Source organism: Aquarana catesbeiana, linkage group LG04 (genome assembly GCF_042186555.1).
Source record: "Aquarana catesbeiana isolate 2022-GZ linkage group LG04, ASM4218655v1, whole genome shotgun sequence".
In the NCBI taxonomy this organism is placed as follows: Eukaryota; Metazoa; Chordata; class Amphibia; order Anura; family Ranidae; genus Aquarana; species Aquarana catesbeiana.
Window position 1 is genome coordinate 165,672,972 of NC_133327.1, and position 27,776 is coordinate 165,700,747.

Below are 27,776 nucleotides of genomic sequence, written 5' to 3' on the forward strand. Positions count from 1 at the left end.
ATCCGTAATGGTGTTCATCTAACTCGTTGCTCAGCCAACACTCGCGCATCTGTGTCCCGCTATCACTGCTGAGGCCATTGCTCACAGACGCAGGTATCCCATCATTCTCCTCACATCGCACACTGACAGCGTCACTGGTCGAGGCATGACGTCAACGTGCTTCGCTGGGTCGAATGACGTAGCTTCATCTTGGACGTTACTTGGACTGGCAACCATACTCTCTTTTATCATGATGTTAGCGTATGGTTACCGCCAAAGTGTTACATTTTTAAAGGGACCAGTGTCTCATTCGAAGAAAAAAGTTTATATTGGCAATTCTTCAAAATAATCATTCTAACAAATACACTTCTTAAGTAGATCAGGGAAAGCATAACCAGGGATGAAATCAATACCCATTATCTCTTTAATGTAGAATATGTATTTGTGGTGCGGTGCTTTTGTATAGACTTCATAATTATACAAGGGGGGGGGGGGGGGGGCGAAGGTAAAAGGGGAAAAAGGAATGGACAAACTACATACATGGAAGGACAACCATATATACCTAAGTCTCGAGGAAGGCCTGTAGATTCAATTCCGTAGTTAAACCCACAGGTACGAGGGACTTCAATCGATACCCCCACCATTTCTCTCTTTGTAGAAGTATACGATCGAAGTAACTTCGTCTAGTGGGTAATTTTCAGGCATAAATTCCCTTCACCCTCATGCTCTGAGAGCTCCCTCCATGGCAGAGTGCGAAGTGTTTTGCAAATGGCTTCTCTGGAATCTTGCCTTTCTCATTAATTTCCCGTAGGTGCTCACTGACACTGATTCGCACCTTTAATTGTCTTTTTGTTTTTCCCACATAGATTTTGGGACAAGGGCAAGTTATCATATAAATGACTCGCGATGTGGAACAATTAATCAAATCACGGATTTCATATGTTTCTTTAGCAAATGCATCATAAAGGTAGGAGGTTCTATGCACTAGTGGACAAATTTGACATTTATTGCAGGGAAACATGCCTACAGTTCGTGGGTAATCTGATAACCAGTTAAGATCTTGTTCCTTAGTGAATTCTGACTGAATCAGCATGTCACCCAGACTTTTGGCTCGCCATGCCACCAACTTGGGCGATGTGCCCACAATTTTGGCTAGCCCTGGGGAATTAGTCAAAATCCCCCAATGTTTCTCCAAAATGGACCGGACGGTATTCCACTGTGATCCAAAAGCTGTTATAATCCGAACTGGATCACTAGTTTTTGCAGGGGGATTCGTCCACCAATTCTGATGGTTCTATTGTTAGTAGGCGTATGTACGTGGTCACGGTACATCGACGAAGTGTAGACGTCCTCCTCCTCCCAGAGGCCTAAATGGCGCACGCATAGGCCGGTGCCCATGCTGCCCCCATAGAGGTGCCACGTATCTGTTGATAGTGAGTTGTTAGAAATTGGAAGAAATTGTTGAGTTATGTAAACTCCAGCAATTCAACCAGAAATTCATTTTGTGGCCCTCATTCTGGGTACGAGGAGTTTAGGAAGGTCTCAACAGCTTGTATACCACTCGTGTGGGGTATTGAGGTATAAAGTGACTCAACGTCAATACCTACTAGCCACGTGTCCTCAAGCCGTTCCAGTTCAAGTTCAGAGATTTTAGCCAAGACATGTCGGGTGTCCTGTACATATGACTTTAAACTCTTGACCATGTCTTTCAAAAGGGAGTCCAAGTACCTACCAACTTTCTCAAGAGGACCCTGGCAGGCCGAGACTATCAGCCTGCCGGGTGGATTTTGCAAGTTTTTGTGTATCTTGGGAATTATATAAAAAGGTAGGTACATTGAACTTCCGGACTTTAAGATAATGAAATTCACGGATAGTTAATAATCCCTCATCCTTAGCGTCCAACAGTTTGATTTAATTCCTGTACTACAGTAGGGAAAGGATTGTGGTCCAATTTGCTGTAAGTAGTCCGATCATTAAGAAGGCGTTTTGCCTCTTTTTCATAGTGTTGTTGATTCAACAAGTCAACGTTGCCACCCTTGTCACTCTTTTGGATGACAATATTTTTCCTTCTCTTAAGATCATTGAGGGCTCGCCTTTCAGCAACAGTTAAGTTGTCACTAGCTTTTGGGTCCAGTCAACTTTTTCAAGGTCAGTCTGGACCATATCTAAGAAGAGGTTAAGCCATTTATTCTTAGATAAAGGAGGCATTTTTTAAGACCTGATTCTTAGATTGGCTTTTCTCCTCATTGAGGTTGCTTTTTCAGAAGGCCCTTCATTCTCCTCCAGTAGGGAATTCAATATATTCAAGGACCTTTGATCTTCCGCGTCCACTGTTGACATGACTACTGACAAATCATCTTTTCTTTCAAATAGTGAACGTAAAAAGACTTTCCTTAAAAATAATGTTATGTCATTGTATACTATGAATTCATCCATACTGGCAACTGGAGAGAAAGACATGCCCTTTCGTAACAAACTCAAGTGATCAGGAGTAAGGTCTAGGTCAGTCAGATTAACTACCTTCATATCATCTGTTCTCTGGGTGGCATACACAGATGGTAAATCCGTCAATGTCTTTTACGACCCCTCGTGTATGTTCGCTCGTTGGTAGATTTTGGTTGTTTCTTGTTTTTTGGTGCTATTTTTGTTTTTGGAGGTAGTGCCTGATCGATACTCGGCTCCACCCCCTCCTGGTCTAAAAAAAATAACAGTCTTTGCTGTCTCGTCATAAGAGTCACTATGGGATTTGGTTCGACGTTGTCTCGACTGTTGACATTGTCCCTGTCCTTGTGATTTACTCCATCCACGTCGGATTGTCAAGTCAAATACCTCATCCTTGTCAAAATCCGCTGTCGCGTCTAAATTTACTTTGGTGATTTTTAGATTAAGTTGAACTTTTTCAATTTCTTTTTTTAAAATGTCATTTTGTTTAGTAAATGCTTCAATATCTTTTAATGCCACTAAACCACGAGCACTTTCCTCTATTTGTTCTTGTATTGTGGTCAGTTGACTTTTTTCCTCATCTACGATTAACCCCATAACTGCCAATCCATGATTGATGTAGAGTTGTTTCCATTTGGGTAAGAACCTATCGGTATGCAAATGTTCGGCTGGTATAATCCTATCTCTCAAACCCCTAGGAACTATTTGGTGTGAGATATATGTTTCCAGAGATGACACATCCCACTTTCGGTTGAGATGTTTAATCAAGGTTTTTTGTGTTCTTTAAATTTATTTTTAATTTCATCATCTTGATTGAAAGATTGGGGTGTGTCACTCCGGAAGGCTGTCCTAATTTCTTGATCGTTGTCATCACCCAGCATAAAAGCCATTCCCCAGAAGAGCACACAAAAGAACCTATAATTACCTGCACTAATTAATCAGAATTGTAGGCTTACATGAAGTGACCCTTAAACGATCACGCAAAGCATATATAAACAAAAAAAGGGGGAGGGGAGGTAAGGGAAGGGGCAAGCTGTCCACTAGTAAACAGTCAAGTGCATGAAATGACTGATTTAAGATCATTCACCTGTTAAGGTGTTGTTGCTGTAACCGTATAGCATATAAGGAAAAAAGAAGGGGGATGGTACCCGGTTATAAAGAATACCGGGTAAAGGGTTACTATTAGCAACAAAAATCAGATCAAACTGAAATTTATCAAAAAAATATTACATTTATTACATTTACAAACATTTAATTAATGTATCAAAAAGTTAATACTAGAAATAGTGCAGTGTTTTTAAAAACTGATTAAATCCAATAAGGTACTGAATTAATTACCATAAACATATTAACAAACAAGACTGACATATAACAATACAAAACAACACTGTCCGGACGCATTGCATTAGCTGACAGCCAGTCAAATAATCAAATCATTTATTCCTGACTGTGGGATGTCCATAATGCTTGTGACTTTTTAACCCCTTCCCGTCGACCGTACGCAGATATGCGTACTCGGCTTTCCGGGTTATACTGGGATGATGCCCGCAGCTGCAGGCATCATCCCGGTATCGTTGTTCACAGCGGGCGATCGGCTACCCGAGTATAACAACCGATGCGGCTAAAAGCCGCTCGGCTGTTATACCGGAGGAGCGGGAGGGGACATCCCCCCCCCTCCCGCCACTCTTACCGGGCCTCCCGTGCGATCGGGAGGCCCGGTGTCCAATCGTGTGCCTTCGGCAGCTGGGGGTGGGCTGGAACGAAGCTGTGGGCGGCTTCGTTCCAGCCTTCCAGTTGTAAACGCGGAAGCGATGTCATGACGTCACTTCCCGTTTACTCGGCTGTCAATGGCGCCGAATTAAAAAAAAAAATACAGTATTCAGAATCGCCGTTTTCGGCGATCTGAATACTTTGAAGTGCAAAGGAGGGATCGGGGGTCTTTTAGACCCCCGATCCCTCCATAAAGAGTACCTGTCACGACCTATTACTGTCACAAGGGATGTTTACATTCCTTGTGACAGCAATAAAAGTAAAAAAAAAATAATTTTTTTTTAAAACACAATTTATAAAGTAAAAAAAAAAAAAAAAATTTTTTAAAGCGACCCCGTCCCCGCGAGCTCGCGCAACGAAGAAAAACGCATACGGAAGTCGCGCCCGCATATGTAAACGGTGTTCAAATCACACATGTGAGGTATCGCCGCGATCGTCAGAGCGAGAGCAATAATTCTAGCCCTAGACCTCCTCTGTAACTCTAACCTGGTAACCGTAAAAAAAATTTAAAGCGTCGCCTATGGAAATTCATAGGTACCGTAGTTTGTCGCCATTCCACGAGTGCGTGCAATTATAAAGGGTACATGTTTGGTATCTATTTACTCGGCGTAACATCATCTTTCACATTATACAAAAAATTGGGGTAACTTTACTGTTTGGATTTTTTAAAATTCATGAAAGTGTCCCTTTTCCAAAAATTTGCGTTTAAAACACCGCTGCACAAATACCGTGTGATATAAACTATTGCAACAATCTCCATTTTATTCTCTAGATTCTCTGCTAAAAAAATATATATAATGTTTCTAGCAAAAAATACGGATTTTAACTTGTAAACACCAAATTTCAAAAATAGGCTTAGTCATGAAAGGGTTAAACCTCCCAAAAAAAAAAAGCCTTGGGAAGTGAGCTTTGAATGCTAATGAAAAACTCTGATAGGCTAAATGCTCTCTTTCGAAACATGATGGAAAGGAACCAATTGTTGAAACTACAGCACCATAATAATTATTTTCAATTACTGGATCCTCTTCATACAATACATGTGCACATCAAGGACTGTTTGTTTTCAAACCTTTTTCAGTACCCAGTACACCAATGTTTTTTTAGATATATGGACTTCCTTAGCATTTTAGTAATCCTATCTTCAATATACGAGTTCCCGCATGATAGGCTTTGTCAATACCCCCAAGTAAGCCTGGTATCTATCCCCCATATCCCACCCCTTCTCTCCAATTGGATTAGCCTACTGCCAGCCATCAATAATTAGTGAACTTAGGGGTCCATATAAAACCCCATATTATCAAGTTATATTTAAATGATTTGATTATTTGACCGGCCGTCGCCTAATGCAATGCCTCTGGAGAGTGTTCAGTGTTGTTTTGTATTGTTATATGTCAGTCTTGTTTGTTGATATGTTTATGGTAATTAATTTGGTGCCTTATTGGATTTAATCAGTTTTTAAGAACACTGCACTATTTCTAGTATTAACTTTTTGAAACATTGATTAAATAATTGTAAATGTAATAAATTTAATAAATTTCAGTTTGATCTAATTTTTGTTGCTAATAGTAACCCTTTACCCGGTATTCTCTATAACCGGGTACCATCCCCCTTCTTTTTTCCTTATGGGGTCTAAGAAGACTTCCCGCAATGGGAGGGGGAAATCGGTGGGATTGCGGTCTCGTAGAGATGCCGACATGTTTCTCACACATCGCTGCTTGGGTTATTTTGTTCCTGGTGGTGGCAGCATAGGGGGGGTATTAGCAGCTGTGGGTCTATGGGGGGGGGGGAGGTGTTTGTCAGGGTTTGTGGCTCAGAGCCTACTCACACAGTTCCTCCCCTGCGGCAGTCTGGGGTCTCCTGTTCCTCTGCTGGCGAGGTTGCATCAGGCCTCAGGCCTTATGTGGAGAGGCCTGATCTGCCGGCAGGACTTGGGAGTATTTGGAGCCAGTCCGGGACTGGTATCTGGTCTGCTTCAAAGTAACGGAGAGCGCCTGAAGATCCGCAGGTGTTTGCAGGGTGAAGGCGGTTGCATCCTTTCGGAATGTTACAGCAAGTGGATATCCCCACCGACAGGTAAATCCCTTTTGCTTCGCAAGGTCCAGGACGGGTCGTAGCAGGGCTCTGCGTCTTAGTGTCGCCCTGGAGAGGTCAGGTAGGATTTTAATTTGTGCTCCCTCTAGGTCTTTATCGCCTTGATCCCAGGCCCTGCGCAGAAAGGTATCTTTCTGTGAGTACCGGAGCAGCCTGCACACGATGTCTTGAGGCCTTCCTGGGTCTGCCGATCTGGGACCTAGAGCTCTATGCGCTCTGTCTATTTCAATTGAACCAGTTGAGTCCTCTAGAATAGTGCGGAAGATCTCCAGGACTGTTTCCCCCAGGTTCTCTGCCTCTGCACTTTCTGGTATTCCCCGGAGCCGCTGATTGTTTCAGCGGCTCCGGTCCTCGATGTCCTCTAGGTGGATCTGTAGGGCTATAACGGTGTCTCGATGATGGTCCCGGGATCGCTCCAACTCCGTTACCCAGTTTTCTAGTACGGAGAAAGATGCCTCTCCCGTAGTCACTCTATCTGCCAGGGTGGATACGTCATCTCTCTTCTCTTGTATATCTCGGTGGTTTCCTCTAGGCGGAGGATCAATGCTTCAATGTCCGTTCTGGTGGGGGGGGGGGCTTGTAAGAGTGCCTGAATGTGTTGGTCCAACTGGTTAATCCCGGATGGTTGTAAGGGGGTTGCCATTTCTGGTTGTAGTGCCCTCGGTGTGTCCAAGAAGCGGTCTGGAGGGGTGGGAGGTTAGAAGAAGGGTTCCACGCATCCTGGTCCTCTGGTGGAGCGCCACGTGAGGTACTCTAGCTCCAGGGGAGTTCTTTGGTTTTTGCGTAAAATAACCGTGTATGTCACCTGGGTCGCTGCTTTTGCCTTATGCTTTTTGGCTGATTGCATACCGATCTTTATGGAGCTTTTTGCCGGGAAGGAAAGGCTGAGGCCGGGAGTTCTGAGAAAAAGCAGCTTCACTTAGCCATGTCCACGCCCCGACAAAGGAATGCCAGATCACAATGGATAAGCTAAATAGATTGCACAGAAGATGCAGTTTACAATGATGCTGTGATTTGTCTGACTGAAAACTAATAGGAAGCCATCACATAATTTTATAGGTTCAGCACAGATGAAAAAATAAATAAAATGCCAATGATACTCCACCTGAATAGGAGACTACATAATAATAATATCCAATATTGTATATTTAGATGAATGGGGGGAGAGGGCTGTTTGTGGCAGGCTGTAACATAGTAAACAGTGGCTGTTAATTATGGTTAATTATGTTTTAGTACATGATACATAGGGTGAGTACATGGATTGAAAACTGGCTACAAGGGCGAGTTCAGAGGGTGGTGATACATGGGGAATACTCGGAATGGTCAGGGGTGGTTAGTGGGGTCCCACAGAGTTCTGTACTGGGACCAATCATATTTAATTTATTCATAAATGATCTGGAGGGTGGGGTAAACAGTTCAATCCCTGTATTTGCGGATAATACTAAGCTAAACAGGGCAATAACTTCTCCACAGGATGTGGAAACCTTGCAAGAAGATCTGAATTAATGGGGTGGGCAACTACATGGAAAATTAGGTTTAATGTAGAAAAATGTAAAAAAAAAATGCATTTGGGTGGCAAAAATATGAAGGCAATCTATAGACTAGGGGAGAACCTCTGGGGGGATCTAGGATGGAAAAGGACCTGGGGGTCCTAGTAGATGATAGGCTCAGCAATTTTTTGGTCAGGCAACGCACTGACACCTTTGCAGCCATTGTGCTATATGCTGGGTGTTCAGTGTGCCCCTGTACCTTTAAGAAGGGGTGGCCCCCCTTTAGTCCACCTGCTCTCACCTATCCATCAGAATGCACGTGCCTCCACTGTGGGGACACTTATAAATTAGTGTTAGGTCCACAGATACCAGGGTGCCTTGACGAGGCTCTGTGGCTTATGCATGCATTTGCAAATGTGTGCAGACTAAACCCTTGCTTTTAACGCATACGGTTAGACAGGTTATTTGGTTGTCTGCGGGCTGGTGGTAAGTTAAGCTTGTTTTTTCCCTTGGATTTATCCTTGGCCTTGTTTGTACCTGTTAGCCTTCCAATGCTTCTTACTGCTTTAGCCAGCTATAGATGGGAGCAAATAACGTCTTTTTTGTAGGCTCAGCAATAGCATGTATTGCCAAGCCGCTGCTAACAAAGCAAACAGAATATTGGCATTCATTAAAAAAGGGATTAACTCCATAGATAAAACGACAATTCTCCCACACTACAAGACTCTGGTCTGGCTGCACCTGGGAGTATGCTGTCCAGTTCTGGGCACCAGTCCTCAGGAAGGATATACTGGAAATGGAGCGAGTACAAAGAAGGGCAACAAAGCTAATAAAGGGTCTGGAGGATATTAGTTATGAGGAAAGGTTACGAGCACTGAACTTATTCTCTCTGGAGAAGAGATGCTTGAGAGGGGATATGATTTCAATTTACAAATACCGTACTGGTGACCCCACAATAGGGATAAAACTTTTTAGCGGAAGGGAGTTTAACAAGACACGTGGCCACTCATTACAATTAGAAGAAAAGAGGTTTAACCTTAAACTAGATAGGAACTTGAACGACCACAACATACAGGGATATATAATGTAATACTGGCATACAATCACACACATAGGTTGGATTTAATGGACCTTTTTCTTTTTTTGACCTCACCCACTATGTAGATATGGTACCACTTACTGCAGCACACATAACTTGAAGCATGTAAACATGAGCCCCCATTCACATTGGAGTGACTTGTAATGCGATTTTGACAGGTCACATTGTATAACAAGTCGCAGCCTATTGCCAGCAATGGCACTGTTTAAATCGGTGCAACACCGACTTTGCAAAAGTAGTTCCTGCACTACTTTTGGTGATTTCAGGTGCGACTCAAATAGACATTTGTGCATGTCTTCCAAGTCGCACTGACATGCGGCTTTAAAATTGTGCAATTTCAGGTGTAGACACACGATTTCAAAGTCAATGTGAACGAGGGCTCAAAGTAAGAATGCACCACCCCAAGCTGGCTGGACAGAACAAATAACACTGTAGAAAAAAAAAAATGCATTTATTCCTCATTTCTGGCTGCAAATTCATCTGCCTGTTGCAGTTCTAAAACTACAGCTGCACTTTAATCTAACCAGGTCAAATTCTTCTGTAATTTACATTACACTTACCACCCCTGTATAATAACGCAAGCCAACTACATTTCCTCTCAACATTCCAAATAAAACTAAGGAATCAAAATCCTCATCTGCAGAGGAGGAATCATTAGTCGATGGCAGGTTGTCCGGCTCTGGGTCAAAAAAGAGATCTGAAGGCGAATACTGACTTCCACTCCTGCCATACTGAACGGACAGGAAACGTCTCAAGGAAGAGTCTCTACAAAACAAAAGTGGTGTAATAAGACAACTTTCATACACAGGATGACATCTAAAGTGCAAGTAACCAAATTCTGTTCATATAGATGATATTGCTTCACCTTCTCGCTCATTCTCACATTCACATTTGGCAAAGAGAGGAAAAACACCCACCGTTCTAGGTTTCAGTAGACTTGAAGTTAGGGTTGCACCGATACCAACACTAAGCATTTGCACGAGTATCGGTACTCCTGCAAATGCTCCAATACCTGAAACCGATACTTTCAGGCTTGGTTCTTTCAGCTGTCAGTGGGATTCCCCCACTGACAGCTGAAATGTAAAAAAAAATAAATAAAAAAAGCTGGCAATTATCGGTAGTTAAGGAGCAGGGTGGCTGCGTCCTTAGCAAATGATGACTCTTTCAGCTGTAAGTGGGGTTCCCCTTTTGACAGCTGACATGTAAACAAAGTTCTAGCAACTGAAGCTGTAAAAAAAAAAGAAAAAAAAAAAAAAAACCACCCAGACGATGTTTATCAACGACATTGCTCAGCCATTGAAACAGAAAGATAAAAAGAAACATTGTTTCTTTTTGTAACTTTCTGTTTATTCATCTACAGATCAAAGGGATGAAGTTTGATCTGCAGATGAAGATAGTTTAAGGCTTGGTGCACACTGGGGCGACCTGTTAGGCAATATAGCCGCCTGACGAGTTGTGCTCCATTCAGTGCAATGGAACTGTTCTAATCGGAGCGACTCAAGTCGCACCGACTTAGAAAAAGGTTCCTGTACTACTTGGGGCGACTTCGGAGCAGCTTGCATTGATCTATATTAAAGAAGTCATTTGCAAGCCGCGCTGAAGTCATGCTGTGTGGGGCGACTTTGAAGCCGCCCTAGTGTGAACCGAGACTTAAGCAACCTATCAAGTAAAAAAAAGTACTAGTTACTTACCGGTAACTCTTTCTGGGAAATCTTCCAGGACGACACACCTGAGAGATGAGAGGCTCCTCCCCACAGGAAACACAATCAATCAACAGCTGTTTTAAGTCCACACCCTTCCCCCTGATCCTCAGTTTGTAGAGAAGTAACTCCTGAACCTGGTTCACAAGGGAAATCATTCCTCATAGGCACTCACCTTCTAGTGTTCTAAAATTTTCCCTCCTCCAACGGGTGGGAAGTAGGCCTGCCGTCCTGGAAGATTTCCCAGAAAGACAGTTACCGGTAAGTAACTAGTACTTTTCTCAAGTCATCTTCCAGGACAGCACACCTGAGAGGATAATCAAGTACCTCAGGCCTACCTTAGGGTGGGACCACTGCAAGACTCTTGGCGAACCTCGGTTCTGCAGTAAGCTTTACCTTTACTCCATATGCTTGATGAAGGTATCATAGCTGGATCATGCGGCTGATCTGCCGGTCTACTCCACCGGTGTCCCTGCCTTCTCTGTTTCGGATGCAGGATCTAGGTGGAGTGGGCTCTTAAAGATGGAATCAGAAAACATGTTAAACTTGTAGGTTATCAATGTTGTCTGTCACACATCTACCAACAATGGCCTATTCTGCCTATAGGTGCTGTTTAGAACCACTAAAAAGATGAATCGGAGACCTGTGTTGTAAGACAAGGACACTACATTGATCCATAAGGGGGCCTGTCTTAACACAACCCTGTCCAGGGAAATAAAACTGCCAAAAAAGGGGGGCCCCTGACAGACAACCCCTTTTTGTTCATTTTTAGCTTTACGTCAGCAAAGACTGAAGGGAAACCTACTTAAGGGAAATAGATTAACAAAAACTTAATCCCTGGGTTTAAGGCATGCCCAATCTATAGTTTTACTTACGCCTGAGAGCCTACTCAGGAGATTAACATCTATAGCAGGAGAAGAACACTCATATTGCTACATCTAGTTTTGCTAGAAGGGCAAAATGAAGGCCATGCACCAAGCTGTAACCTATATGGTCGGGTATACATGTTTATACTTCATCTTCAGGCCATAAAACTCCTCTGAACCGAACTTCCTAAGTTCTTATTAAACAGGGCGATTCATTATCGCCTTCCTCCAGTGACCCATAACTCTACTGGGCTTCAACCCTAGGAAATGGCTCTGGCATCCCTGAATGTAAGGGGTCGAGGCTTTCTGACATGTGACATCTGCACCAGAACTCCTGGCCCTTTCACGGAAGAGAAGGCTGAAATACAAAAAGGTGATACATGTATTATTAATATCACAAATAAAAAAATCATAGATTGTTGACATAGCACAATAGATTTAGACAGAAAGGACACAAGCATAGACATCAATGTTGTGTATCTGAGTGTGACTAGCTAAACCAAAATATCAAATATGGGAAGAGACCCAAATCTGAACCTCACAGTCTGGTTTTCTGATGTGCGGCCAATATGTAAGCATTAAGACACAAACACACCTTAAATGCTGCGCATTTCTGAAGTGCAGCTAGCTAGGTCATAACCCCCTTTTACAGTGGTGTTTTACTGATGTACAGCAAAACAAGGCTATAAAGAGAAGACAGAAAGACCCAAACTTCTATGTTGCGTATTTATGACGAACCACCAAGTACAGTTAAAAGACAATCCTTCCTGTTATGCAGTTCTGTAGTGCAGTTACATAGAACCAACAGAGAAAGAACACAAGCAACCTACAGCATTGTGTTTTTCTGAAGTGCCATAAGGTAAGGCAATATGAAACAGAAAGCACCAACAAGCTTCAATGTTGAGTACTTCTGCTGTGCAGCAACATAAAAACAAGGAAACAACAGACAGCCTTTACAGCTGCGATCTTTCTGGTCTACTGCAAAATAAGGCAATAACTCCACAATGAGTATTCCTGCAGCATTGCAAAACCTGAACCAGAAGGGACAGATAAGCTTAGGGTTCCCACACCCGTGCGACCTAACCTGCCACTTGGGACTGCAAGACGCATGAGAAGTCATACTATGGCTTCCAAAGGGTATCATTCGTGACTGTGCGACTCCAGGTCGCAGCGTATCCAGCAGTCCCTGCTTACGGAACCACAGACCTCAAGATTACACAGGTCGCAGGAAAAGCAGTTTTCGGGTCGAACAAACAAGGGGTCCCCATGCTGTGGCTCCCTGGAGGCGTGCAGCCAACAACCCCCTACTGTGTATACCTAAGAAATAGCAAGGAAGATCAATGAGAAACACCACTTACTGCTGTGTCTTTCTGATATACGGACGATAAGTCAGTAAATATAGGACATACAGGACACAAACAATGTTCAATCTTTGTGTATGTCTGATGTGTAGCATATACCAATACTGAGCAGAGATGTCATTACCCTCAATGTGTCTCCCTGCTGAGCAGCAAAAACAAATCAGAAAAAGACAAACAACCTTCACTGTTGTGTCCTTTCTGATATGCAGCCAATAAGGCAGTAAACCTTCAATTTTGTATGTGTCTGATGTGCAACAACAATCTTGAATAGAGATAGCACATCCAAGTGATTTGGCATGTGACTCAACATGTCAAATCGCATGCCTAAAATTGGCAGCCATTGCCGTTAATAGCACTGTCTGAATCAGCACTGGCCACTTTGTGGTGCTGCACTGATTACCAATGGCAGTATGTGTACTACCCCTGGCACAGGTTCAATTTTGTATTTTCCAACAAAATCAGGACCATCCGTCATCACTGCTGCCTTTCTGATAAGCAACCAATAAGGCAGTAATACAGGACCCACAGACAGACCTCAATCTTATATATCTCTGATGTGCAATAATATAACAGTTCTGAATAGAGATAGCACATCCATATTGAAGTGATTTGGCATGCGACTCACATGTCAAATCGCATGCCTAAAAGCGGCAGCTATTGCCATTATTAGCACTGTCTGAATCAGCACGACGCCACCTTGTGGTGCTGTACCGATTACCAAAGGCAGTATATGTACTACCCCTGCCATCAATCTTTCCTGCTGCCTTTCTGATAAGCAACCAATAAGGCAGTAATATAGGACACAAAAACCCCACAGACAGACCCCAATCTTGTGTAGGTCTGATGTGCAGCAATATAACAATTATGAGCAGAAATGTCATCACCAGACTCAATGATGTGCGTTTCTGGCGTGCGGCACAAAACCAGAAAGTACAGACCACCTTCCCAGTTGTATTTTCTGATCTGTAGCCAAACAAAGCAGTACCTTTAGGATATAAAGGACACCCAACTGCAGCAGAGATGTCACAAATCTCAATGTGTACTTTAGTTGTGCCACCAAACACCCCAGCAAGGACAAACCTTCACTACTGAGGTCTACTGGTGAGCAGCCAAGGAGGAGTCATGGTGTATCCCTTTATGAAATAATCAAACAGGAGCAAATTATTTCATAGGCATAGCCTGGGCTGTAGATACTAATCCTTCACCACCAGTGAAGGAACCAATCCTAAAATGGATGGACACCTTACTATAGTAGCTGTTGTCCTACCTTACCTCCGTAGATTAAGCAAACGCTAGCCAGCTCATACACGGGTGGGGCTGATCAGTAACTAAAGTCTCAATGAGCCCAGCCCTAGAGACCAATATAAGACCTCTAAAAAGGGTGGTTACCAATTTAGCCTGGAGGTAAATAGCCACCTGCAGCCCTTAAAGAAACAATCATATAGCCATCTAGCTCTTGCATATGTTTGCACAGAAAATCCTTAATCAAAGGCTATAGGAAAAACGATTTATGGTAAATCACTTTTAGATCTGTCACTGAGTGGACTGTAGCCCAAACCAACAAAAAGGTTTTTCTTACCCCCTGCATTAAAATATAACCACAATGTAAGAGTGGAGTGGGAGGTTGGAGCTTATGAAAAGTTACCCATAGCAAGCAACCCCCAAAAGGAGGATCTGTCACAAGGGAACCCCTACTGTGCCACACAGAAGCTTGGTCCCTGCCACATTGTTGAAAGTTGGGTCAGCTTTTAAGCATCTTGGAGCAACTTTAAGCAGATTCCTAGCAGCTGGGCTAATAGGGCCAGATAACCTAGTGCACCTGCTGAGCAAGGGAGCTTACTCCTGAATCCTTCAACCATTGCACCATTAATAACTTGTTCAGTGGTATACCTGGCCAGTAAGGAACTCTTTGTTCTACCAGGTCACCCTCTTTGCTGTATTCACCCCTACTAATGTACCACAACCGGGTATGTAGGGAGAGGCTGGCAACCTACTGTTGTGATAACCACAGTGTCTCTGCTATAAGAGGAAGCTGTGGCTGGTGGTTTTTAGCAGTAGCTTCTGGGCTATTTTGTTATGGAGACCCCAGGTCCTGCACTGCACCACTCAGTAAATACAGGTGGAAGGGGAAAAAATGCCTTACCTACCTCTTTCCCATCTGAGGTGGTTTAGGCACACTCGCTCCTCTGCACCACTTGTCCACCATACAGCATCTCTGATGTAGGAGGGAGCTGTGGCTGGTGTCTTTAGCAAAAGCTTCTGGGCTATTTGAATCCAGACCCCAGGGGAGATTATCTCAAATGCCCAGAAACCATCTGGCTGGGATTGGGGATTTTTGACTCACCGTTGTCGTCTTCCCCTTTTGCCACAGCCACCGGGCTTGCTTTTCCATCCTTATGGTCCACACGCAAGGAGGATAGCCGCCAAAGTGCCCCCCCCCCCCCACAACTGCTGTCCCTTTAGGGAGCTGCAAGGTTAGGCTGTGTCCAGTCAGTATATACACATGGGGGGGGGGGGGGGGGGCAATGCCGTACGTTCCTCATTCCCATGAGGTGGTTTAGGCAGACATTCACCATAGTAAACTGGTGCCTCCTCGAAAGGAGGATGTGGGCGCCTGCTCCTGCTGACTCTCAGCCTTCCCTTCTGGGTAAGAACGCGGGTCGTTCAGGCGGTGCCCTCCCCAGCAGCCCACGCGAGCTACCAGGGACCCAGGAGTCAGGGGATACGATCCCCCTGGAAAGAACCGACGGCTAGCACCCCCGTCTGAACGGACGTCCGGACAGGTAAGGGGGGAGACAGGATAAAGGCCCCTGAAGTTCTGGGGACACTACTGTACCCAGGGGCCTTCAGCTCTCAGGGGGGCTTTCCCAGTTTCTGCTGCCCCCCCCCCCGAGGAAAGGATAGGGGAACCCCCCGGGAAGGATAAATATATCCCGCCAGACCCAGAGGCTTCCCAGGTATTTGGTCCGGCTCCCAGGGGGAGACCACTAGCCCCAGGCTTCGGTCATTTGGAAAAAAACAAACAGTTTCGCAGTGTAGGAAGAAACACAATCAAAAACTGAGGATCAGGGGGAAGGGTGTGGACTTAAAACAGCTGTTGATTGATTGTGTTTCCTGTGGAGAGGAGCCTCTCATCTCTCAGGTGTGCCGTCCTGGAAGATGACTTGAGAAAAAAATATTTTTTTTTTTGTTTATTAAATGTTCCTCTGTTTAACCCCTTATTAACCCTTAATTTACTCTAATCAGCTTTAATGAACTCCTTCGCCATTTCATTTATTTCCTCCTGATTTTATTTTTGTTCACTTCTATTTTATAAACGATTAATAATTAAGGTGTCCTTTTATGAAAGTGCGGTAAAATACCGCTTTTCAGTTCTCAGGCATTCTCAGAGGAGATCGCTCTCCTCTGAGTGCCTGTTTATGAAAGTGTGTAGATCGCTTCTCATGTTGAGTTGAGGAGCGATCTACAAACGCCAGGAACTCCTGAGAACGGCTCCTCTCACTATAATCTCGTGTGATATAGCGGGATTACAGTATGAGGAACCATAAAATACAAAAGTTTAACACAAATCAGCACACATTATTCCCCAACATATTAATAAAATAATAAAGATAAATTCCCCCTACACAATATACATTAACCTAATTATAAAAAAAACATTGTTTTTATCAATATTTAAAGATCATACATGTCCCTATTTAAATGTGAATGGTGTATAGTAAATGAATGTAATGCACATATGTAATGCAGCTATACACCATTCATATAAATGCAAAATACATTTATAATCATTAAAAAAATAATTTTAATAAAGTATAAATATTTATTAATAAATTAAAATAAAATATATTTCATTATAGATAAACATAAAAATTGATAAACTGGTGCGATGCGAGAACACTGCGAATCCACTGCGAGTTCCCGCACCGCACCGACTCGCATGTCTGTTCACACTGCCATATGCGAATCGCTGGGGAGTGTCAATACATTGTTAACGACACCCCCAGATCAGCTTGCATATTGCACTGCGAACTGACAGTTCGGACATGAATCGGATCGCATATGTGTGAACACACATGCGATCCGATTCTGGTCCGAACAGAAAAAAGGGTCCTGTGCGTGTTTGCACCGAATGCGGTGCGATATCAGCCATACTATCTGTACAGCTGATATCGCACCGCACAGACATCGCATGTAATGTGAATGGCAGTGTGCTGCGAATAACATGCGATGCCTGTGCGATGTCCGGCATCGCACAAGTGTGAACTGAGCCTAAAAGTTAACACCCCCAAATCAGTTCGCATATCGCAGTGTGATCTGCAAACTCGGACAGTAATCGAATCGCATGGGTGTGAACACCCATGCGATCCGATTCTGCTGTGGACCAAAAAAAGGGTCCTGTAAGAGTTTTGTCCGAGTGCAATGCAAATTTAGCAATACTATCTGTATGGCTGAAATCGCATTGCACAGAGATCGGATGTGATTTTGCACTGCAGTGCGGTGCGAATCACATCCGATCTCGGACACCGCAGCAGTGGGAACTGGCCCTAAATCATATTGCATTTGCACCAAAATGGTACAGGACCCTTTATTTGGTCCGCACTGGAATCGGATCGCATGGGTGTGAACACCCATGCGATCCGATTCCTGCACCATTACATAGTTCGCACTGCGATCTGTGAAATGATCTGGGGGTGTCATTAACTTTACATTGACACCCGCAGTGGTGCGCAGATGTCAATGTAGGTGCGATGTGAAAGCCCGCACAGAAATCACGCTGGTTCACGCATTGCACAAGTGCGAACCCAGCCAGAGACGTGAACATCTAAAAAAAAATATATACATATATCTATATATATATAATATATATATATAGATATATATATCTATATATATATATTATATATATATAGATATATATATGTAAAAATATATATAATAGATGTATCTATCTATAGATATATCTATAGATAGATATAGTCTATATATATCAATAAATATCTATTTATCTATCTATATAGATATATATCTATATAGATATATATATAGATATATATATCTATATAGATATAGATATAGAAATATCTATATCTATATATAGATATATACATATCTATATATATCTATATCTATATACATATATATATATATATATATATATATATATATATATATATATATATATACATACATATACACACACACATATATATATATATATATATATATATATACACACACACATGTATATATACATATATATACACATATATAAAGCGCTACGTGAACTGTTGGCGCTATATAAATACTGTATAATAATAATAATAATATATATATATATATATATATATATATATATACACATATATATACACATATATATACATATACACACACATATATATATATATATATATATATATATATACACACTATAAATTTCACCAGTTTCAGGCTTCTCGCTCTGATTCTCCACTTCTGAAATGGTGAATCAGAAAGTGAGAATTCTGTCACAGATCGCCAGTGAGGTGCTGAGATCGCACCTTCATAAACTGGCCGTTTCTGTGAAGTCAGTTACAAATTCTCACTGTGCTGAGATAATCAGCGGAGAACATGTTCTCCGCTGATTATCTCAGTTTCATAAACTGGTTATGAGCTGAGATCAGCGGTGAGACTCGGGATCTAAAACCTAAGGCCTCTTTCACACGGATGATCCGTATGTCCGTTTTTCATCCATCCGTTTTCGGATGAAAAACGGACATACAGTCATCCCTATGGAGCGTCGGATGTCAGCGGTGACATGTCCGCTGACATCCGACCCCGCTCCGATCCGAAAAGTGTAACGGAGGAAAAACCTACTTTTCCCTCCGTTTTCGGATCGGATCGGATGACGACGGACACTACGGACCGTCATCATCCGATCCCCCCATAGGGGAGAGCGGCGCTCTGACAGGTCCGTCGCTGCACAGCGTGCAGCGATGCACCTGTCATCTTCCTGCTCAGCGGGGATCGGCGGAGCGATCCCCGCTGAGCCAGCGTGTGTTCACGGGGCGGATCATGACTGATCTGCCCCGTGTGAAAGAGGCCTTAAACGTTTTTTTGTCTGCTTTGTTTGTTAATATTTTTACACCTTTGACATATATTTATACATTTCACGTGAAAAAAATAAATAAATCTATTTTTAATTTGTAAATAACTTTTCAATGCTTTGTGCCAGTGCTGACAGCAGAAGTGTAAACAAAACAGTTGCAGTGGGTATCAGTAATTGGTATTGGCGAGTACTAAAAAAAGTAAATAAAAAAAATTTAAAAAGTATTGGTGCATCCCTACTTAAAGCCTCATTCAGATGATGAATGAGAGCGGATAGGTTGCTGTTCAGATGCAGGACCGCTCTGGACTCAGACTGTTTCATTAAGTGACGCCATTTCTGGATGCATCCAAATTGGCTGCAGCAAATTGTCCAGTTTTAAAAAGCCATAGTACCAGGGTGGATTTGATTTAAATCAAGTTGATTTAAATAACGATTTAAATTACTAGTAAAAAGGCTTGATTTAAATCAACTCGATTTTAATCATAATTTTTAAAGAGCAACTGTCATCTCTGTCCCGCAGGGACTCCTCCTCTGACCCGCTGTTGACTCACTGACAGTCCTATTCACTTTAATGGGACGGCTGGTGATGCGGCAGTGACACAACAAGGTGAGGGACGTGGCGGCAGCAGGTGAGTGGATACCCGCTAACAGGTGATGGATCTGAAATGACAGGTGCTCTTTAAATCTAAGCACTTATTCTTGCTGGTAGTTAGAATCTTTAATATTTGCAAACAAAATGAGGATTTCCTATTTTTAATAATTGGCTGTCAGGTTAGTAAAACAGCGATATCAGAACCGATTCAATCATACAGTTTGTAGTGTACATAGATTTGCAAAACAATGGGATAAAGGAATATTCTTGAACTTTGTTTTATCTCATGGTTACTGTGAAATTTGGTGAATGCATCAATGCAGTGCGTGTTATCTCAGCTTGCAGAGCTTGGATTCATTGAATGAGTTTACCAAAAATGTAAATATTGCAGAATACACAGCCTCATGCTACATAACTAAGCTCCATTTCATGCTGAATAAATTAAATTATTAATGTATCTTAAACAGAGAACTATCTTTAGATAGATTTTTTACTCCAAAAGCATTTTGTTAAAATAAATTTGATAAAAATCAAAAAAATCAGATGGATTTTTTTTTTATTTCAATCAGATTCTTTTGATTTTTTTTTTTTAAATCTTTGCTTTTTATCTACCCTGCATAGTACAACTGCGTCCAGAGGCAGTGTTTAACCATACAGCAACCTATCTGCCCACTTGAATGATGCCTTACTTAAGCAAAAAAAAATGCTGGCAGGCTGACTTTTAACTGTAGAAGAGGTGGCTATCTCTCTTCTGCAATAAAGGGCTTTATTTCTGCCTGTCAGGAATTTCCCGAGTATTGTACATAGAGCCACGCATGTATGTTTCAGTGAACATTCCGGCCATGCTTTTTCTAGCCAAGATGAATTAGGTATTGTGCCCATATGCAGAAGTTATATGTAGCACCCTCTACCAATAGGTAGGTGCTAGTAATAGATTCTTTTTTACTAGGAACTGTCAGCACAGGCAAATTTAGGCAGGCCTATGCTGCAAGCTAGGCCTGTCTGTTTTGATCTGGGGGCTGGGAGTTGTCAGAGTAGCAGTGGGTGTGACCACCTGTGCTCCAGTTCTGAGGCGCCTCCCCTGCTTTTAGGGAGAATGTTCTGGAAGATTGGCTGGGCCTAGAACTGGAGCGGCAGGCAGCTCATGTGGGAGCCCTGACCAATCCCCAATTGGTATTGTCAGGAGGCGGGCCTCCTATATAAGCTGAGGTAACATGCCCCTGGGGGTCGGGGGGATGTCGGCTGAGTGAAGTGGAGAATGGAATACTAGGCAGCAGCAGGAGGGCACCCCCATCTGGGGGGGGTGTACCGATCGCAGGAGGAGGCCCAGGGAAAGCTGTGAAGGAACTTTGCCTCTACACAGTCATTGGCAATGTCTTTATCATAACACGGTGGTCGATAAGGAACTCCTGGAGCAAAGGGGCAGGTGAAGCACAGTTAAAGTTTGGTGAGTGTTATCACAGTGGAGGACTGGATGTGCCAGGAAGTCTGTGAGGGAACTTTGTTTCTACATGGTCATTAGCAAAGTCTTCATCATTTACACAATGAAAATTGAGTACTGTCCTTGATACTTTTTTTATTTGCACTAACATACAATTTTTCAGGACAAGCTTTCGGGGTATGTCCCCTTCTTCAAGGTCCAAGCAGTACTGATTCACTCATTTTTAAGCAGAATGTTAAAGAAGAAGAAAAAAAAAAAGAGAGAAAACCAAAGCACATGCAAATCAATGGTAATAAAGATAGCAGCAGAGTTAGTGAGATAAGACAGAGGGAGAGCTATAGAATGCAGGGGGGGATACTGGTCACAGAGGAATTTGCACAGACATACCATCAAAGAACATAAAGAAGACAGTTTATGCACACCTGTGGGACATCATTTCTCATAACCGGACCACACTATAGAAGACCTCAATGTTTTAGTTCTTAAAGGGAATTTCAGACCTATCCAGGAAAGGAAAACGTTTGAACTAAGAATGATACTTCTTTTTGACACAAAAAATAATGGCCTGAATTTAGATATTGGTTTCCTTACACATTATACTAACGTTTTATGACCATATTCTATAGCTCTCCCTCTGCCTTATCTCACTAACTCTGCTGCTATCTTTATTACCATTGATTTGTATGTGTTTTTTTGGTTTTCTCTCTCTCTTTTTTTTTTTTTTCTTCTTCTTTAACATTCTGCTTAAAAATGTGTGAATCAGTACTTGTTGGACCTTGAAGAAGGGGACATACCCCGAAAGCTTGTCCTGAAAAATTGTATGTTAGTGCAAATAAAAAAAGTATCACGGACAGCACTCAATTTTCTCGGTTCCTGACATCCACATCTTAAGTGTGGGTACCTGGCTGCGCTTTATGGACAGTACTGCGGTCTTCTAGGATCTGTTCTAGAAGACTGCTGGGAGGAAGGGGAAGAGAACTTTCACTGGGATCACCTTGGCAATCCGAGCGGAAGTGGGTACCTTTCGAAACTATGTGGGAGGGTACCTGTCAAATGTGGCAGGGGAGGAGGACTTACAGCGGAACTTCCCCTTTGGGGTAGAGTTCTGCTTTAAGGCCCCTTTTACATCTGTGTGACGCAATGCGTTTTTTTTTCAGGCCACTGCATAGGGCAGCCCATTCACTTGAATGGGCTGCCAAACGCACCAAAGTAGTTTCTGCACCTTTTTGGGCAGCGAATCATGTGTGTTTGGTGCGCTATTAAGAAATGACGGCACCTCAAAACACAATTTATATTTTTTACACGTTTCGTGGCAATGAGAAGGCGTGAGCGTGAATGAGAAGAATAATGAAATAAAAAGCATAGTCCTCCTTTTACATAACAGTGCCAACATCCATGACTAAACAGACAGAACAATCACCTCCAGACACCTGATTGCACTGTACCACAGCCAGGTCAGTAATTATACATTACTGCACACTGCCAGGATACACATCGTGGATTGTACACTGCCAGGATACACATCGTGGATTGTACACTGTCGGGATACACATCGTGGATTGTACACTGCCAGGATACACATCGTGGATTGTACACTGTCGGGATACACATCGTGGATTGTACACTGTCGGGACACACATCGTGGACTGTACACTGTCGGGACACACATCGTGGACTGTACACTGTCGAGATACACATCGTGGATTGTACACTGTCGGGACACACATCGTGGATTGTACACTGTCGGGACACACATCGTGGATTGTACACTGTCGGGACACACATCGTGGATTGTACACTGTCGGGACACACATCGTGGATTGTACACTGTCGGGACACACATCGTGGATTGTACACTGTCGGGATACACATCGTGGACTGTACACTGTCGGGACACACATCGTGGACTGTACACTGTCGGGACACACATCGTGGACTGTACACTGTCGGGACACACATCGTGGACTGTACACTGTCGAGATACACATCGTGGATTGTACACTGTCGGGACACACATCGTGGATTGTACACTGTCGGGACACACATCGTGGATTGTACACTGTCGGGACACACATCGTGGATTGTACACTGTCGGGACACACATCGTGGATTGTACACTGTCGGGACACACATCGTGGATTGTACACTGTCGGGACACACATCGTGGATTGTACACTGTCGGGACACACATCGTGGATTGTACACTGTCGGGACACACATCGTGGACTGTACACTGTCGGGACACACATCGTGGACTGTACACTGTCGGGACACACATCGTGGATTGTACACTGTCGGGATACACATCGTGGACTGTACACTGTCGAGATACACATCGTGGACTGTACACTGTCGAGATACACATCGTGGATTGTACACTGTCGGGACACACATCGTGGATTGTACACTGTCGGGACACACATCGTGGATTGTACACTGTCGGGACACACATCGTGGATTGTACACTGTCGGGACACACATCGTGGATTGTACACTGTCGGGACACACATCGAGGATTGTACACTGTCGGGACACACATCGTGGATTGTACACTGTCGGGACACACATCGTGGATTGTACACTGTCGGGACACACATCGTGGATTGTACACTGTCGGGACACACATCGTGGATTGTACACTGTCGGGACACACATCGTGGATTGTACACTGTCGGGACACACATCGTGGATTGTACACTGTCGGGACACACATCGTGGATTGTACACTGTCGGGACACACATCGTGGATTGTACACTGTCGGGACACACATCGTGGATTGTACACTGTCGGGACACACATCGTGGATTGTACACTGTCGGGACACACATCGTGGACTGTACACTGTCGGGACACACATCGTGGACTGTACACTGTCGAGATACACATCGTGGATTGTACACTGTCGGGACACACATCGTGGATTGTACACTGTCGGGACACACATCGTGGATTGTACACTGTCGGGACACACATCGTGGATTGTACACTGTCGGGATACACATCGTGGATTGTACACTGTCGGGATACACATCGTGGATTGTACACTGCCAGGATACACATCGTGGATTGTACACTGTCGGGATACACATCGTGGATTGTACACTGTCGGGACACACATCGTGGATTGTACACTGTCGGGACACACATCGTGGATTGTACACTGCCAGGATACACATCGTGGATTGTACACTGTCGGGATACACATCGTGGATTGTACACTGCCAGGATACACATCGTGGATTGTACACTGTCGGGATACACATCGTGGATTGTACACTGTCGGGACACACATCGTGGACTGTACACTGTCGGGACACACATCGTGGACTGTACACTGTCGAGATACACATCGTGGATTGTACACTGTCGGGACACACATCGTGGATTGTACACTGTCGGGACACACATCGTGGATTGTACACTGTCGGGACACACATCGTGGATTGTACACTGTCGGGATACACATCGTGGACTGTACACTGTCGGGACACACATCGTGGACTGTACACTGTCGGGACACACATCGTGGACTGTACACTGTCGGGACACACATCGTGGACTGTACACTGTCGAGATACACATCGTGGATTGTACACTGTCGGGACACACATCGTGGATTGTACACTGTCGGGACACACATCGTGGATTGTACACTGTCGGGACACACATCGTGGATTGTACACTGTCGGGACACACATCGTGGATTGTACACTGTCGGGACACACATCGTGGATTGTACACTGTCGGGACACACATCGTGGATTGTACACTGTCGGGACACACATCGTGGATTGTACACTGTCGGGACACACATCGTGGATTGTACACTGTCGGGACACACATCGTGGATTGTACACTGTCGGGACACACATCATGGATTGTACACTGTCGGGACACACATCGTGGACTGTACACTGTCGGGACACACATCGTGGACTGTACACTGTCGAGATACACATCGTGGATTGTACACTGTCGGGACACACATCGTGGATTGTACACTGTCGGGACACACATCGTGGATTGTACACTGTCGGGACACACATCGTGGATTGTACACTGTCGGGACACACATCGTGGATTGTACACTGTCGGGATACACATCGTGGATTGTACACTGTCGGGACACACATCGTGGACTGTACACTGTCGGGACACACATCGTGGACTGTACACTGTCGAGATACACATCGTGGATTGTACACTGTCGGGACACACATCGTGGATTGTACACTGTCGGGACACACATCGTGGACTGTACACTGTCGGGACACACATCGTGGACTGTACACTGTCGAGATACACATCGTGGATTGTACACTGTCGGGACACACATCGTGGATTGTACACTGTCGGGACACACATCGTGGATTGTACACTGTCGGGACACACATCGTGGATTGTACACTGTCGGGATACACATCGTGGATTGTACACTGTCGGGACACACATCGTGGACTGTACACTGTCGGGACACACATCGTGGACTGTACACTGTCGAGATACACATCGTGGATTGTACACTGTCGGGACACACATCGTGGATTGTACACTGTCGGGACACACATCGTGGATTGTACACTGTCGGGACACACATCGTGGATTGTACACTGTCGGGACACACATCGTGGATTGTACACTGTCGGGACACACATCGTGGATTGTACACTGTCGGGACACACATCGTGGATTGTACACTGTCGGGACACACATCGTGGATTGTACACTGTCGAGATACACATCGTGGATTGTACACTGTCGGGACACACATCGTGGATTGTACACTGTCGGGACACACATCGTGGACTGTACACTGTCGGGACACACATCGTGGACTGTACACTGTCGAGATACACATCGTGGATTGTACACTGTCGGGACACACATCGTGGATTGTACACTGTCGGGACACACATCGTGGATTGTACACTGTCGGGACACACATCGTGGATTGTACACTGTCGGGATACACATCGTGGATTGTACACTGTCGGGACACACATCGTGGACTGTACACTGTCGGGACACACATCGTGGACTGTACACTGTCGAGATACACATCGTGGATTGTACACTGTCGGGACACACATCGTGGATTGTACACTGTCGGGACACACATCGTGGATTGTACACTGTCGGGACACACATCGTGGATTGTACACTGTCGGGACACACATCGTGGATTGTACACTGTCGGGACACACATCGTGGATTGTACACTGTCGGGACACACATCGTGGATTGTACACTGTCGGGACACACATCGTGGATTGTACACTGTCGGGATACACATCGTGGATTGTACACTGTCGGGACACACATCGTGGACTGTACACTGTCGGGACACACATCGTGGATTGTACACTGTCGGGACACACATCGTGGATTGTACACTGTCGGGACACACATCGTGGATTGTACACTGTCGGGATACACATCGTGGATTGTACACTGTCGGGACACACATCGTGGACTGTACACTGTCGGGACACACATCGTGGACTGTACACTGTCGAGATACACATCGTGGATTGTACACTGTCGGGACACACATTGTGGATTGTACACTGTCGGGACACACATCGTGGATTGTACACTGTCGAGATACACATCGTGGATTGTACACTGTCGGGACACACATCGTGGATTGTACACTGTCGAGATACACATCGTGGACTGTACACTGTCGAGATACACATCGTGGATTGTACACTGTCGGGACACACATCGTGGACTGTACACTGTCGGGACACACATCGTGGATTGTACACTGTCGGGACACACATCGTGGATTGTACACTGTCGGGATACACATCGTGGATTGTACACTGTCGGGACACACATCGTGGATTGTACACTGTCGGGACACACATCGTGGATTGTACACTGTCGAGATACACATCGTGGATTGTACACTGTCGGGACACACATCGTGGACTGTACACTGTCGGGACACACATCGTGGATTGTACACTGTCGGGACACACATCGTGGATTGTACACTGTCGGGACACACATCGTGGATTGTACACTGTCGGGATACACATCGTGGATTGTACACTGTCGGGACACACATCGTGGATTGTACACTGTAGGGACACACATCGTGGATTGTACACTGTCGGGACACACATCGTGGATTGTACACTGTCGGGACACACATCGTGGATTGTACACTGTCGGGATACACATCGTGGATTGTACACTGTCGGGACACACATCGTGGATTGTACACTGTCGGGACACACATCGTGGATTGTACACTGTCGGGATACACATCGTGTGTCAGCAGCTGGGAGTGAAGAATGAATGGAGGAAGTTCTGCTCCTCCCAGCTCAGCCCTGCCATGTACAGGGCGCTATTACCTCATACACCCCCAGGACATGGTGATATGACGGGCGTGTCACACCACGAAGGGTTAACTCATCAGCTCCACTCACAGCCCCCGACAACCGGACAACGGGGCCTTCCGATTTCCCGCCCTCCACACGCCCAGCGAACCACAGCCACTTCCGGCCTTCCGCCCCAACACAAATTCTAACCAATGAACAGTAAGCACATAACAACTAGCCAATAGCTCCGCGAACAAAAGATCGCCCAGTTAGAGAGCAGTGGGCGGGGTTGCTGTGGTTCGCTCGGAGTTTTAGGGGTGGAGCTGTACCACCCGCTTCATATATTGGACTAGGAAGGAGTCTGATTATCTTTTTTTTTTTTTAATGTGTACCTCTAGAGGGAGCTGTTATGTGTTCCAGGGGAAGCTGACTCCAGAGTTGGTGCTTATCCACTATAGTTAGAGCAGGCGCCTGGAAATAAATAAAAGCATGGGAAAGCGAAATACTCCGACCAGCCATAA

The 27,776-nt window shown here is 44.3% G+C and overlaps 1 protein-coding gene across 2 annotated transcripts in view; it reads right to left on the minus strand.

The window, feature by feature from the left end:
• Nucleotides 1-27,460, minus strand: part of HLTF (helicase like transcription factor) — a 149,460-nt gene extending 122,000 nt beyond the window's left edge. For both annotated transcript variants that reach the window (XM_073625911.1, XM_073625910.1), the window contains exons 1-2: nucleotides 27,289-27,460; nucleotides 9,432-9,636 (exon numbers count right to left, since the gene is read on the minus strand). In XM_073625911.1, coding sequence (XP_073482012.1) covers nucleotides 9,432-9,636; nucleotides 27,289-27,308 — 225 coding nt within the window. In that variant the 5' untranslated portion in view covers nucleotides 27,309-27,460. The remainder of the gene's footprint in view (nucleotides 1-9,431; nucleotides 9,637-27,288) is intronic.
• Between the last annotated feature and the right edge of the window lie 316 nt (nucleotides 27,461-27,776).